At 41.0% G+C, this 16,726-nt stretch overlaps 1 protein-coding gene across 1 annotated transcript in view; it reads right to left on the bottom strand.

The window, feature by feature from the left end:
• RTEL1 (regulator of telomere elongation helicase 1) overlaps positions 1-16,726 on the bottom strand; it is a 101,066-nt gene that overhangs the window by 66,620 nt on the left and 17,720 nt on the right. Inside the window, exons 10-16 of the mRNA XM_065414190.1 lie at positions 14,602-14,755; positions 14,109-14,147; positions 12,172-12,250; positions 11,055-11,152; positions 10,161-10,216; positions 3,477-3,551; positions 490-571 (exon numbers count right to left, since the gene is read on the bottom strand). Of these exons, the coding sequence (XP_065270262.1) occupies positions 490-571; positions 3,477-3,551; positions 10,161-10,216; positions 11,055-11,152; positions 12,172-12,250; positions 14,109-14,147; positions 14,602-14,755 (583 nt within the window). The remainder of the gene's footprint in view (positions 1-489; positions 572-3,476; positions 3,552-10,160; positions 10,217-11,054; positions 11,153-12,171; positions 12,251-14,108; positions 14,148-14,601; positions 14,756-16,726) is intronic.

Below are 16,726 nucleotides of genomic sequence, written 5' to 3'. Positions count from 1 at the left end.
GGGTATAACTATTTCAGTTAAGGGATTGATTTTTTAAAAATAGTTATACCTGTGCAACCTCTAGCAAGGACAGTGCTTTATGCCAGTATAGCTTATTCCCATTCCTATACGGGAACAGGTGTACTGGTATTAAATACCTATGAAGTGATATAACTGTGTCCACACTAGAGGGGTTATATCAATTTAACACAGTTAAAGCAGTGCAATTTGTGTTCAGGCAAGCCCACAAAGTTCCCTAAGGAGCTACTCTGTTTTGCCTTCCCACCCAGCACAGCCGTTTTGACATTCAAGGAAGACTAGGTGGAGCTTCATGCACAGCCCTGCGATGGCGCTCCCTGTTGAGTGACATGAGACACTGCAGACTGAAATGCTTGCTGTACTAGCATTTTCAACCACTCGGACAGTTTCCAATATTTATTTTATTTAAGTCAGGGAAGGCCTTGTTAACTGGCTTTTGTATTAACCTCCCAGCACCGCCCATTTCTGCACCTTCTTTTTTTGTTACTGATGAACTCCATAGGTCTGTCCTCTGCTTTTTTTTCTGATTACTGGTATCCATATGAATGTGCACCTGTGGAAAAAATAGGTACATGACAACATCTTCCCAAAGACTGTTGCAGAAATTAGATATATCTGCACCCCCATAAGCCTAGGTCCAGCCCTGGATAATTGAGGTTCACCAGCAGTTCTTATAATGCTTACAGTGTTTGGCATTTGCCTTTCCTCATTTCTCCTCCCCCCTCCCACTCACCCCCCCAAAAAATCCAACAAGTACAGGAACACACCACCGCTCAAATTGCCATTTTGAACCAATTTGTTAGAGCAGGATTTCCTGGGTTGCATAAAGCAAAGGCAAATAATACAATTATTTAGTATGGCACTTGTTACCTCCCATTGGAATGCAGTGTACAGAATTACAAGAAGCTTATTAGAAGGAGATGCTGTATATAGGGCAACAAAAATATTAAGTCTTGAGAATAAAATTTCTGAGAGAAAAGACTGGCTTTTCTTCATTTGAGGTGAAAAGGGATCCTATCTCAGATGATTTAAAAATGATGAAAGCAAAGGAAAATGTTCACATAGGTAAAGAGTTCAAAAACTACAGGGCAACCTAAAAATTAGCAGTTTGGAGTTAAGGAGGAACACCAGGAGAATAATTTCAAATGTGGGGTAAACCCATGGAGTCAACTGTCAGGGAAAGTGATTGATGCTAAGAGTATGAATGATAGACATTCTTTCTGGAGAAGGAAAGGATTGAGGGGGGTCTGTTAAAAATGCAAGAAGGTAGGGCTAAGATCAGCCAAAAGAGGGCAGGTTTGCTGGGCTAGAATTTCTTTCCCAGCCCTACCATTTTAATGTCATACATGTCTCTACCCAAAGGGGTCTGTAGAACAGAGAATGCAGGTGGGAAAGGGGCCTGGGAGTTGCGTGCTACAATTAAAAAGTAATGCCAGACAACAGGGAAGGAAAGTATTGATGTCTGCAATCCTCAAAGTCTAAAGAAAGGAGATCTGTGCTTCAAAGGATCAGACCCTTTCCAAAATACCTTCAGAGCATCTGCCAAGATTAAACACACAATTCAATTTACCAAATGCAGTAGGAACCTGGTTTATACAAACCCCTCATCCAAAAATACCCATTAGCCAACATTAAGAGGGGTCGTAACATTTAATATTGCATTGAAAGGTCAGTGTATCCCATTCTCCATTTATCAGAATAAATTACATTCTCTTCTTCTCTTTTGATGGATGGGGTTTTACTGTATTTAGTGTAGGAAAAGAAAAATTAAATAGTGCCATAGTTAATTCAGTTCTTTCTCACGGGAATCAAGTTTAGCACTTCCCAAATGCTATGTAGGACAGTTCATTTCAAACCTTTCCATGCACCATTTCTCACACTGTCCAATTCTTTTGGGGTTGGGGGAAGCTGACACAGTTTTACTGGTGAAGTATGTGTATCTCTTGGTAGATAAACATGAAGGAAGAGGAGTGTCATGTTTTTAAAGCAAATGCACTTTGATGCATGGACTCCCTATGCTGGAATGAAGAGGATGAAATCCCCTCTAGGCCTTGTGAATAAAACGGGTGTTCAGAGAACTGTAAGTGGGGCTTCAAAACTTGAGCCACCCAAGAGATTAGTTTAGGAATATATTAAGGCCTAGTCTATACTTAAAAGTTAGTTCAACATAGCTATGGCACTCAGGGATGTAAAAAATTCAGACCCCTAGGCATCGCAGCTGCGCTGACCTAACCCCTGCTTTAGATGCAGCTAGGTTGATGGAAGAATGCTTCTGCTGACCTAGCTACTGTGGCCCGGGAAGGTGGAGTTCCTACCACAATTTTAAAAAACACCCTTCCATCAATGCAGGAAGCATCTACAGTATGATGCTACAGCAGCATAGCTATGGTGCTGCAGCTGTGCCGCTGTAGCACCCATAGTGTAGACATGGCCTAATTCTTAAACAAAAACATGTGGCATCAAAGTTTTCCCATAACTCTCAATTGCAGCATCTTCATGCTTCCTATGTTCTTAGGAGAAATTTAAGAGCTAAAAATCAGATGTTCCCTTCTTTCTGGAACTTGAGCAATGGATTCTAATCTCAAGCAGTACTCGAAGACTTGAAATCCCCTTGGCTCCTGCCTGTAGGATTTATACATCCTCATCTCCTGGAATTCAACAACTGTGACAGACCCAGACCAGTGGGGTACAGGAGTCTGGTAGAGGGCAAATATACTGGTCACTGGATGAGTAGTTTTCTGTTCCCTGAGTGACCAGAGCAGGGGCTGCACTAGAGTAATCAGGAACCTGCTAGAACCAGTTAAGGCAGGCAGGCTAATTAGGACACCTGGAGCCAATTAAGAAGAAGCTGCTAGAATCAATTAAGGCAGGCTAATCAGGGCACCTGGGTTTTAAAAGGAGCTCACTTCAGTTTGTGGTGCAAGTGTGAGGAGCTGGGAGCAAGAGGCGCAAGGAGCTGAGAGTGAGAGGGTGTGCTGCTGGAGGACTGAGGAGTACAAGCATTATCAGACACCAGGAGGAAGGTCCTGTGGTGAGAATAAGGAAGGTGTTTGGAGGAGGCCATGGGGAAGTAGCCCAGGGAGTTATAGCTGTCATGCAGCTGTTACAGGAGGCACTATAGATAGCTGCAGTCCACAGGGCCCTGGGCTGGAACCCGGAGTAGAGGGCGGGCCCGGGTTCCCCCCAAACCTGCCAATTGACCTGGATTGTGGGTTCTTCCAGAGAGGAAGGTCTCTGGGCTGTTCCCCAACCCACATGGTGAATCTCTGAGGCAAGAAAATCCGTCAATAAGCGCAGGACCCACCAAGATAGAGGAGGAACTTTGTCACCCAACATACTCTGATGTTACACTGCCCACTCCCACTGATTTCTGCACTGTCTGCTCTTGATTACAACAGCCCATCCACGAAACACCAGAAAGGAAGAGAAAGTGCCAAAACACATCAAGCATCCCATACCTTATAATACTTGGATATTGATTGAACTGGCATGGAGCTGGATGTGCCTTCTGGAGGATCAATGCTAAAAACAATCTAAGAAACAGATGGATAAAGCACAGAAAATTTTAACAGATGCCTCCAGCAAAATCAGTAACGTGTCACAAACAATTATGCAAAATGATTGCTGCTGCAATAACTTTAAAATATATCTTGCAGTATTTTTTTATACTCCGGTGCTGTAATTCTGTTCACAAAAATAGAGGCAATGGTGAAAGTATCTTTGAGAATGAGGACAAATATGTTTAAATACTAGCAAACCTTTTTAGGTTCCCATATGGACTTCTTCACTGTGAGTTGAAAGTACCTGTGACACTATTAAGTAGAGGGGGAAAATAAGTATTAAAATGTATAATTAGAACCTAAAAGGGTTTGCTAGTATTTAAACAAATTTGTCTTGATTGTCAAAGATACTTTCACCATTATATCTATTTTTACGAACAGAATTACAGCACCAGAGTACATAAAACAAATATTTGCAAGCACAAATGGATAGTTACAGAACTAGTGAGCCATCTGTGTGAAAAAATACCAAATTTACGCAAGCAACACAAGTAACAGTGCATGTGTAAAGTGTAGATAATATTTAGTCCTGCATCAGTGCAGGGGACTGGACTAGATGACCTATGGAGGTCCTTTCCAGTCCTACATTTCTATGATTCTATGTTCTACACAATTAAACAGGATTTTGATTAATTTTATGATGAGTAGAAAACACTCTACAAGTACACAAGCTGGCAACGATGCAGGCTACAGCTGCTACAGCCAAGCTTCTTGAGACATTTAAAAGGCATTAACAGTACTCATGAGAATACAGTTCATAGTAAAAGGAAGATGTTTCCCATTATAGTGAAGAAAAAATAAAAGCAGCATTCTTGGAAAGCGTAACCGATGAAAATTAACCTTAGTGTGGCCAAAAGGAGTTTTAGCAAATGTCTTTAAAAAAAAATTTCCCAACAAACAAAAACAAACACATGATAAATTGAAAAGTTATACCCCTGAAAATAGGGTCGTATAACAAGGAAGCTGATTGGGCCACAAGTGGCCAGCAGGTTGAGAACCACTGGTCCAATCTTTGCCATGCAAGAGAAAGGGTTAATACATTAATTCTGCTCTGTCAAGTGACCTCCGGAGGGGTGTTTTCTGTAATGTGCTTTTGGATGTTTGCTTTCTGGCAGCACAGCTGACCGCAGCAGGACCAGTAAACAATGGCTACTGGGAGGAGGAAAGGCTAATTCCTTTTAGGGTAAGAGAGGTGAATCAATTGGTGGAAGGGGGAGGAAAGATGCTGTGATGAATGAGCTGCCTATTCTGCTGTACGAAACTAGTTATTTTTTCTAAGAAAAAATAACAATAGAAAACAAGATCATCCCTTCCTGTCAAATTCCAACTCTAGAAGAAGGAGGAGAGTTTATTCAGCTGCCAAAGCATGCGATTCTTGATGGAAAAACTAATAAACAGTTATTGGGAAATTCACTATTACCGCTTATCATGTTTCCAAGAATCACCAGTGAAGTGAAGTCACATTAACTACTTGAATGCTGCCAAATGTTCCAAGTACAGGTGACAAAATGCATTTCAGGTACATCACTTGGAAACATCAACATTTCAGGTTTAAGAGTGGTAGCTGTGTTAGTCTGTATCAGCAAAAACAACGAGGAGTCCTTGTGGCAACTTAAAGACTAACAAATTTATTTGGATATGTAATCAGGCGTGGACTCACCACTGCGGCGCCTCCTGCTGGTCGTCTTGGGAATTAGCTCACCCAGCATCCGGAGCGCCCTCTGCAGGCCAGGTGTCCCGCCTGTCGTTGGCCCCTGTGTCCCTCCCGGTGCCCTTAGCTTGGGTGCTGCTCCCCTGGCAGTACCCCACTCTCTCTCTGGGTCTCCCCACCCAGGGGAACCCCCACCCCCTATCCCACTCAGTTATGGCTACTGCCAGTCACCATCTAGCCCCACGCTCGGGGGCAGACTACAGTCTATCAGCCAATCATCACAGGCAACAAGGGGTTTGGACTGGCTGCCTTTACCCACCCTCAGGTTGCCCCTCTGCAACCCCAATACCTATATGGGCCTAGGACCAGGCCCTGCAGCCTGGGGAGTTGCTGGCCTAGGGCTTCCCAGCCCCCAAGGCCTTTCCCCAGCCCTGCCTCACTCTAGGTCCCCGGTGAGTTCACTGTAGCCAGGCCTGTCTCTCTCTCCTGTCAGAGGGAGACTCCTCAGCTTCTGGCTGCCCTGGCCTTCTTATAAGGCCGAGTTGCTCAGTTTGGGGCATGGCCCCAGCTGCAGCCACTTCCCCAATCAGCTGGGGTTTTGCTTCTTTACACAGCCCCAGCCCTCTGCAGGGCTTTTCCAACCCCTTCAGGGCTGGAGCGGGTGTTCACCCCACTACAGGGCATAAGCTTTCGTGGGCTAAAACCCACTTCATCAGATGCATGGAGTGGAAAATACAGGAGGGAGGTATAAATACACAGCATATGAAAAGATGGGAGTTGCATTACCAAGTGGGGGGTCATATATCACATTGGTAGATGTGCAGGTGAACGCCACACCATCAGGGGCTCATTCACCTGCACATCTACCAATGTGATATATGTCATCATGTGCCAGCAATGCCCCTCTGCCATGTACATTGGCCAAACCGGACAGTCTCTAAGCAAAAGAATAAATGGACACAAGTCTGACATTAAGAATTATAACATTAAAAAACCAGTAGGAGAGCACTTCAGTCTCCTTGGACACTCAATAACAGACTTAAAAGTTGTCATTCTTCAACAACAAAAACTTCAAAAACAGACTCCAATGAGAAACTGCAGAACTGGAATTAATTTGCAAACTGGACACCACCAAATTAGGCCTGAATAAAGACTGGGAGTGGATGGGTCACTACAAAAACTAATTTCCCCCTGCTGATACTCACACCTTTTTGTCAACTGTTTGAAATGGGCCACCTTGATTACATTGGCCTCATTAGCACTACAAAAGTGATTTCCACCCCTTCTTGTCAACTATTGAGAATAGCCCACTTCCACCTTAATTGAATTGGCTCATTAGCACTGACCCCCACTTGGTATGGCAACTCCCACCTTTTCATATTCTGTGTATTTATACCTCCCTACTGTATTTTCCACTCCATGCTTCTGATGAAGTGGGTTTTAGCCCACGAAAGCTTATGCCCAAATAAATTTGTTAGCAACATTTCAGTACAACATCAGGGCTTCAAAGGAATGCAACCATATTCCACTGAGCAAGAAGTTTAAGAGCAAAGTATCTGGTGTAATTATAGGGAATGCTGGAGCCTACAAAATATAACATTATTCCCAGTAAAGAGGAAAGTAAGTAACAGTCATATAAAGTCTTTGGCAAGAAGGGAGACTGCAGACTGACATATATTGTCCTCCCTAGATTTAAAAAAAATAGTAACTGCTGGTACTGTATACAGACAGAAAATACAGGGGAGGCCATTTGAATTAGAAGGCTATTAACATATTAAGGTGCTTTGGTAATTAAAAAGCACATAAGAAGAGTGGTTTATGCTGTTACCAAACGCAGAGCAATGCATACAGTTATCCAGTTCCGTTTTCAGATAAAGTGAATTTCACAGAATTTGCTGAATGTTTCTGTTGTCCCCCATGCTACTCCCCCCTGACAGCTAGCTCTCTCCTATCCCCCTCCTGCCTGTCTTTATTAGTACACCTCTACCCCGATATAACGCGACCCGATATAACATGAATTCGGATAGAACGCAGTAAAGCAGTGCTCGGGGGGAGGGACTGCGCACTCTGGCGGATCAAAGCAAGTTTGATATAACGCGGTAAGATTTTTTGGCTCCTGAGGACAGCATTATATCGGGATAGAGGTGTATTTCTGGCACTTTTGCGCTTCCTACAATTTAGTTTACATTTACAAGCAGCATCTTCTCCCAGAAGAGAGTCTGTGTGGCACATGCTTTCTGAGTAAAAAGAGTGAAAGTTAACTGCTGCGGGGTACTACTAGCCACTAGGGAAAGTCCATAGAGCTACAGTGAATAGAGGGAGTCAGGGGGTCACAACCAACTACAGCAGTCCTCAGGGTCATTGGAGTGGAAGGTGGGAGTAGGCCAATTACTGACTATACAGGGTCACTGGTTTAATTTATTTTTCGTTTAGTTTAAGTGTCATTCATCAATCTGAATTTATTTCTTGCATCTCTATCTGGATGTCCAAATGTTTACACTGAATTTATCAATGATTTCTATATATTAAACAATAGAGCAGTGAGCAAGAACAAAGCAGCAAGACACGTATACAAATCTTTATAATGATTATCACCACCTCTCTATGAAAGGCCAGAGGAAAATCTGTTCTGATCCAAAAAGGAAAAGGAAAAGTTGGGAGAGTGCTCAGTCAAATTTCACTGTCAGCTTTCAGGGAAAGTTCCAATTAAATTTGACATACAGTGACTCAATCGAGGAGACTGCCCCGAAATCATCAAAGTCTGGAAACAAAGTGACCCCACCTGAAATGTCAGCAACTGTTCCAAAATGAAAGCATTACACTTATGACAGTATTCAGTTTGACCTCTCGGCTCTCCAAACTTCATTGTGTACTTCGTTGATATTGCTCAGAACAAGAGTGTTGGCCAAATTCAGACGTCAGCTAAGATATGAACTTCAGTTCACCAGTCCATAGTATCCTCTAAGCTCCTTGCAACCACTTCCTTCCTCAAAGGCATATTTATATTTTCTAGTCCTGCAACAGGAGGGAGATTGCTAGTGCAGTGTACTCAACCATGTTCTTCTGATGTATTATTGAGCTGCAGCTGTAACACATTGTATAGGTGTCCTATTTTAAAAGTTCCTTACATTCAATAAATAAATCAAAAGAACAGAGTTAAGATTATCTACATTTTCCCCTCAACTGCAGCTTACTCTTTCATGGGAATATCTCTTCTAATCAAATACTGCTGGCTGAACATGCTATTTGCACAACTCAACGATCCAGCTCCTCCTGGTGGAGGTTAGAAACAACTGAATCATACTTTAATCGGACACCTCTAAAAGGGACTTTATACACCTCTACCCCGATAGAACGCTGTCCTCGGGAGCCAAAAAAATCTTAACACGTTATAGGTGAAACTTGCTTTGATCCGCCGGAATGCGCAGCCCCATCGCCCCAGAGCACTGCTTTACCGCATCCGAATTTGTGTTATATCGGGGTAGAGATGTATATATGTAGAATCATAGAATATCAGGGTTGGAAGGGACCTCAGGAGGTCATCTAGTCCAACCCCCTGCTCAAAGCAGGACTAATCCCCAGACAGATTTCTGCCCCAGATTCCTAAATAGCCCCCTCAAGGATTGAACTCTCAACCCTGAGTTTAGCAGGCCAATGCTCAAACCACTGAGCTATATAGAAGAACAACCGTACTGGGTCAGACCAAAGGTCCATCTAGCCCAGTATCCTGTGTACCAACAGTGGCCAATGCCAGGTGCCCTAGAGGGAGTGAACCTAACAGGTAATGATCAAGTGATCTCTCTCCTGCCATCCATCTCCACCCTCTGACAAACAGAGGCTAGGGACACCATTCCTTACCCATCCTGGCTAATAGCCATTAATGGATTTAACCTCCATGAATTTATCCAGTTGTCTTTTAAACGCTGTTATAGTCCTAGCCTTCACAACCTCCTCAGGCAAGGAGTTCCACAAGTTGACTGTGCGCTGTGTGAAGAACTTCCTTTCATTTGTTTTAAACCTACTGCCCATTAATTTCATTTGGTGACCCCTAGTTCTTGTATTATGGGAATAAGTAAATAACTTTTCCTTATCTACTTTCTCCACATCACTCATGATTTTATATACCTCTATCATAGCCCCCCTTAGTCTCCTCTTTTCCAAGCTGAAAAGCCCTAGCCTCTTTAATCTCTCCTCATATGGGACCCATTCCAAACCCCTAATCATTTTAGTTGCCCTTCTCTGAACTTTTCTAATGCCAGTATAACATATGAATGTTTAAGATTGCCTCTCCCCATCTCATCATAGTGCAGAGAAATATCAACAGATTTTCGCTTTCCCTTATTTCCTACTATGTCAAATATCAGAAGTACACAGCTGCTTAACTCTTTTATAGCTGGCTTCTGAATGCCACAAATCAGTTCTGTATTTCCTGTAAATGAACTTTCAGTCCACAAGATGCCAAGAAAGTCTGGTCCTGGAAGTTAAGAAATGAAACTCACAAAGAGGTTTCCTTTAGAGACTATTCTCTGTACTTAAAGGAAATTTAGAATAGTGGTGATTTAGATGTTTTTTTAAGTAGATCCTCACCTGTATTCCATATGGCCCACTGAATTACATAGATAGAAGCAATTTCTCAATAGAGAAAACTAACCAGAACAGCTATATTCACACCTTAATGCTTACAGTGAAAGGCATGAAATCGCTGCTGAAACACACTACCAAACTACAAGCCACATGGAGGCAGCTCTGTTTGAGTCTATAGTCAGGTAGAAATTCCTCCCTCAATAGCATGTCAACTCCCATCAATGCTTAAGAGTTAAACAGACACACTTCAAAGAGAAAAAAAAGACCCCTTTGGTGTCTTTCCACATCCTCCACTACCTTTTCAATCTTTTAGAATTATAATGAATCAGCAGCACAAAATTATTTACCTGAATAATGTCTGAAAGTTTATGTAATCCAGCTGTGTTGGTAAATATCCCAGTACCTACAGAGGACAGTATATTAACTTTTTATGTAGACAAATGCACATAAGTATATACACCCATACCTGAGCGTGCACAAACACACAAATATGCACTGCACACATCCACATCTCACTCACTACCACAATGATTATTAATAAAGTGGCTTAAAAACATCATTGGATAACAAAAAAATAAATGAAACCAGCACATTGCCAGCACAGTTTGGTGTGCAACAAGAGCATGACTTGATTTCATAGTATTTTGTCCCATCTCCACTGAGAAGCTGTAATGTAAATTAGCTTTCATACCCCTCACATATATTAATAATCAATGACAAAATCTCAATGGAGGTTCTCTAAACTGAGAGTCTGGATACTAGCTGTTTATAAGATATTTCAAAGGGGAACTTTATGCCATTTCCCTTCTAGGAGTAGTAAGGCTTCCTGCCCCTTTACAGGAACCTGACCACCTCCCACTGAGTATTATTGCCCAGTTAAGAAGGCAGCATATATAGTTCTGCAAAATCTGCTTCACTGATATCAGTAAAGCACTTTGAGAGATCCTGCAGACTATGCACGTAAACAGGCATTTGAGAATAAACAATTTTCAAATTGTCAGTTTTCCACTTGCTGAAACTATGACAGAGGTGAGTGGGTGGACACTTTTAACTGCCTTTTCACAAGCCTATTGCACAATTAATGTTGCTCCCATGCAAAGGGAATACAGGAAGAACATTATGTGAATAGCGCTCATTCTCCCTTTCTCATTTATGCCCTCAAAATATGGAAGCTTCCATTTGCTGTCATCTATAACTTACAGAACTATACATAGTAGCCATGGTGACAGGCTTACACTTACGGCCTGATAGAAATTGTTCAATCTGTTCCAGCGACTCCAGGAGGGAGGTTTTGGTTTGGAATGTGATCTGGGCCTCTGCAAACAGATCAAAGATGTAGCTGCAATTCAAGAAGAAAAATACAATTGGACAGACTTTGCAAATAACCCTACATTTAATAACAGCAATACCTTGCCCTTGTAGTTCACTGTATTCCCTTCTCCATAAACAATAAGGGTAAATAAAAGTAGTAACTACTTTGTTACAAGATTAATTGAGATAATGCTGGGATATTTTTATTTGAAAGCCCAATGACCTTCACCACCACATCATCTGCAATTACTTTTCATGCACACCTTATTAGAACACACAATTTCCTTTGGTTTACAAACAGTTCTGTAGAGCATGAAATACCTCAACCAGAACATAGCTACACTGGTACCTTAATATGAATCAGTATTTCACAAGCCAGCATTTGTCAGAAACAACTAAAGACCATCGTCCAGTTCAACATACCCTATTATTCACCCACACACTCCATGCCAGACCTTCCAAACTTTAACTTACTATTTTTATAGGAGCTGCAGTTTCCAGCTTACAACATGGTTGGACCTTGCCATTACTAAATAGTGAGAGGCAAAACGGCAAAATCCCAATCACAGTAGGATAATACTGTATTCAAAGCATCATATAATAAACAAACTACTCGCTATTCCTAAAGGCATGGGGTCAACTGATTTAGGGTCGCATTTGATAGATTTCATAATTAGTATAATCTGAGGCTGAAATGCTCTTCAGAGTTTAAAAACATAACAAATTACTGAAATACTATGAAAGTAAGCAAGTACAATGGGGAACATTTTTATGGGGACCCACTGAATAAAGTTACGTAATAAAAGCTGGTTCCCAGAGCTAGGGCAATATTACTCATGTTAACAGCTAGTATACCTTTTAAACACTTATTGCTACTTGCTGTCCCAGAGGCTTCCTATTTCAGAGCATGGTGTTACTTTCATATGGAACGTTGAAGGAGAAACTCACATTGGAGACAGTCTCATTAGGCCAGAAGTCTCTTCTCCTAACAAACAGTCACACTAATGAGGAGGAGAATACAATCTCAGAGCACCAATTGGCACCTACCTCCCTTCTTTAGTGACTCCATTTCCATTAGCTGGCAGCTGCACAGCATCAATAGCATTTTCCAGTTGAAGAAGAATTCCTTTAAGGCAATCAAAGGAGAAAATAGTTCAATTTATAGTAAATGAAAAATTCAGAACTCATCTAAATGAGCTCTTTCGAATGGCCTTTGTTACAAAGATAGTCACCTAGTTACTCCCCCTAAACCTAGCTATTATCTTGTTTGTGTAACCAATCTGATACTTTAAAAACTGCTGAAATATAAATTTTAAGTTAGTTCAAATGTTTAATTTTTAAAACTTCTAAACATTTATACTGCCTTATAGTTATAGAGCACCTATCATCCAAAAGCCCTTTGTAAGCATTAATTAAGCCTCACAACATCCCTGTGAGATATAATCTATGTAGGAGAGTAGAATATATGTACGTTTGCCTATTTCCTTCCATTTACAAGGGATTCTCACATCTAAGAATTTGCTACTATGTGAGATTTTAATAAATACACAATCTTTCACTCACTCTGACACCTTTGCAAATTTATCTCACTAAGGACCTCTTTAATTCAGTGGTAGGTCACCATTTTGTATAGCTGAGCCTAGGAGATGAGGGTTATGCAACCATGGGAGAAACAAGGTAAGAGAAACAAGGCATAATAATACCTAGCTCTTCTATAGCACTTTTTATCAGTGAATCTCAAAGCACCTTACAAAGGAGGTCAATATCCACATTTTACAGATGGGGAAACTGAGGCACATGAGGTAACTTGCAGAAGGTCACCCCGCAGGCCAGTGGCAGAGCCAGGAATAGAACTCATGTCTCTCCAGAGTCTCACTCCAGTGCTCTATCCATTGACCCATACTGCCTGTTCATAACAGTGAACTTCATACTGAGGACATCCAATTACACAGTAAACTGAGATTTTACATGCCACTTTATTCTATGACTCTGAACTACCACTGCTGATCTCCTGCTGGCTTATTAGAAGGAAGTATTCTGATTAAGTGAGAGCCCCACGAACAGGCAAAAACAGCAATATGAACAGCTCATCCAAACAGTTGAAATATTGTCTAGGTCATGCTGAGTAATTTCTGTGATTAATTGGAAGCTGTAGGACGGAACTGTGGAACTAAGCATTTGAAAATATTTATTGGCAACAAGAATATTCAAAATCCCCCATTTAACACAGCCTTGGACCACTTTGGTAATGTATGGGACGCTGAAGTTTTCTGGCCTGCTGAGTTTAAAAACATTATCAGGATTTCCATTGTACTTACTTCCTAACGCCATAACCCAGGATTACAGATCTCAAACTCACCTCGCACTGCCCAGCAACATGAGCAATTAGAAGACAGATCATTGTTGCAGGGGTTACAAATTAACCATTTTTCCTCAAACACTGTGGAAGTGTTCCCAGAATCAAGGTGCTATTGGATCAATTTTCAAAAAGCTGCTCTGTTATTGCCAGCAAAGTTCTTTTCTATTCCAAAATGTATTCTTTTTTGGTGGGATGAAAAAGCATATTTAAGGTCAAACTCTTTAGTACAAATTCAGCTGTTGGCTGGCAGAATTGTCGTTGCAGCAGAGTGGTACAACCAATGCTCCACCAAAAGAGAGATGGATTACAAAATTTGGAAAGTCCTTGCAATGGTGAAAATGACTAGCTGTAGGAGGCATTCTTCTCCCAGCTATACAAACCTCTCAGCTATGCTGAAAAAGGCTGAATGCTCAAAGGACCAGAACACTTGACAAAATTTCTCTCTAAAATAAATAGAAGACCCTCCCCTATGAAGCTTTCAACTATGTGCCTGACAGATGTCAAAGGGTGTCATGGAAAGGCTGCATGAGGTTGATTTACCATCATTTCCCAGAGCACCTTTTTTTCCTATTGTATCAATAGCAATTTTGTTGAGATAATTTAACACAGAAGAAATGTTACTTACTCTTTATCTTTGCTATATCTTCAAGCTCCATGCTCAGCCCTGTTTGAGAAGGAAAAACAATTCACTCCTAATCGCACAGGGATTAGATGAAGTGTTCAGCATTTGAGGCAACTGTTTCTTAACTTAATCCCAACTTTCTCACAATTTTTCATTTCTCCAAGAGAGACTATTGTTGCCAACCGCTTTTCTGGATATTACAGTTTTTGAAGGCTATACTCAAGTGTTCATACAACTACATATTTTGTATTCTATTTACTTTTCTCCTCCTTGATTCCTTATCTCATGTTAAAAGGTTTGGCTAAAACTTGATGTGCTTGGTTACCATAGGTTAGAAGAACAGCAACAATATTGGCCAAGTAGAAAGTTCGATCTATCCACCACCCAGATTTGAACTTACAGGGACTGAATAAGGGAAAAAGTTATTTTCCAAATTTGTTGACAAAGCCACCCCCCACATCCCTTGCAAACCATTAGTTCCCAGCTATCAACACACCTGAGCTGGAAAACTCCATATTGAATTCAGCATGGATTTCATTTTGTTGAACTACTTTGGCTTGTTCTTCCAGTACCACATTTATAGCATCCATGGCTGAAGCCAAGTCGTAGGGAGTCAAGTCAAAAGAAGATGACTCTTCACACAATTTCTCCTGAAATTCCAAGAAAATACAGAATTTATTGTTATTTGGATTCTGGTATTGCCCTGGGTGTGCTGGGCACTTCAAAGATTGTAAGGTCAGAAGGAACCATTGTGATCATCTAGTCTGACCTCATATACAACAGAGGCCATAGGACTTCCCTGAATTAATTCACATTTGAAATAGAGCATAGCTTTTAGAAACACATCCAGTCTAGATTTAAGTTTCCAGTGACAAAGAATCCACCACAACCCCTGGTAAATTGTTCCAATGGTTAATTATCCTCACTATTAAAAACTGCTACTTATTTCCAGTCCTAGGCCATGTCTACACTTACCGATAGATAGGAGCTGCTGTGTCGATTCAGCGGGTCTGCTGAAGATTCGCTAAGTTGATGGCAGAGCACTCTCCCGTTGATTCCGGTACTCCAGCTCCCCGAGAAGAGTAAGTTAAGTCGGCAGGAGAGCATCTCCCATCGACACAGCGCAGGGTAGGCACCATGGTAAGTCGACCTAAGCTACGTTGACTTCAGTTACATTATTTATGTAACTGAAGTAGTGTAACTTATGTCGACTTACCGCGGTAGTGTAGACAAGGTCTATATTTGTCTAGCTTCAACTTCCAACCACTGGATCTTGTTATAACTTTGTCTACTAGACTGAAGAAACCTCTATTATCAAATTTCCATTCCCAATGTATGCACTTATAGGTAACCTTATTCTTCTCTTTAATAACTAAATAGATTAAACTCCTACTAAGGGGTCTCTTACTATAAGGCATATTTTCCAACCCTTTAATCGTTCTTGTGGATCTTCTCTGAACTCCAATTTTTCAACATCCTTCCACTTTTCAGAGTCACTGCTTCCCAGGATAGATTCCCCAAACATGAAATTGTGGCCTACATTTTTTGTTCCTAGATGTATCTAGTACTAGGGATGTATAACTTTGTATTTGGCCATATTAAAACAAATATTGTTTGCTTGCACCCAGCTTACCAAATGCTCTGAATCACTCTGTATTAGGGACCTGTCTTCTTCATTATTTACAATTCCCCCAAACTTTGTCTCATCTGCAAACTTTATCAGTCATGATTTTGTGTTTTTTTCCAGGTCATTGATAAAAATATGAAATAGCAGATATCCAAGAATGAATCCCTGCAGGACCCCACTAGAAACCCACATGCCTGATGATGATTCCCTATTTACAATTACATTTTGGGACCTGTCCACTAGTTTTTAATCAATTTTATGTGTGCTATTTGATTTTGTATAATTAATTTCTTAATCAAAATGTTCTGTGTTACCAAGTTAAATGCTTTACAGAAGTCTAAATATATTACATCACTTCTATTACCAATTTGTAATCTCATCAAAGAAAGGTACCAGGTTAGTTTGAGAAGATCTATTTTCCATAGACCCATGCTGATTGGCAGTAATTATATTACCCTCCTTTAATTCTTTATTGAGTCTTGTATCAGCCTTTCCATTACTTTGCCTGGGACTGATAACAGGCCTATAATTACCCGGTCATCATTTTCATACTTTCTAAATATTAGCACAACATTAGTTTTCTTCCAGTCTTCTGAAACTTCCCCAGTGTTCCAAGAGTTATTGAAAATCAACATTAATGATCCCACAGAGCTCTGCAGTCAGCTCCTTTAAAACACCTGAATGCAATTCCTCTGTATTTCTCTAATACTGAATTCCCCTATGTGGGATGCAACACGTTTTGAATTAGCAAATTGTCATCTATAATATTTACAAATTCTGAGGACATTTTAGTACTGGCAGCACAGGAACCCCAGCATGTCATTCAGATTGAAATCCTCCATGATAATGCAATTTTTTCCCTATGCATTATAGTTAGGCACTCGAGGAGATGGTCATCCTATTCCTTAGGGTGATAGGGTGGTCTGTAGCAGACCCCAATTAGTACTAGGGATGTAAAATTTTAAATGGTTAACTGGTAAGCATTAGTCTTACC

This window comes from Emys orbicularis, chromosome 12 (genome assembly GCF_028017835.1).
Source record: "Emys orbicularis isolate rEmyOrb1 chromosome 12, rEmyOrb1.hap1, whole genome shotgun sequence".
Taxonomy (NCBI): Eukaryota; Metazoa; Chordata; order Testudines; family Emydidae; genus Emys; species Emys orbicularis.
Note: the sequence above shows the minus strand (reverse complement) of the source record. Positions and strands in the feature narration are given on the sequence as shown.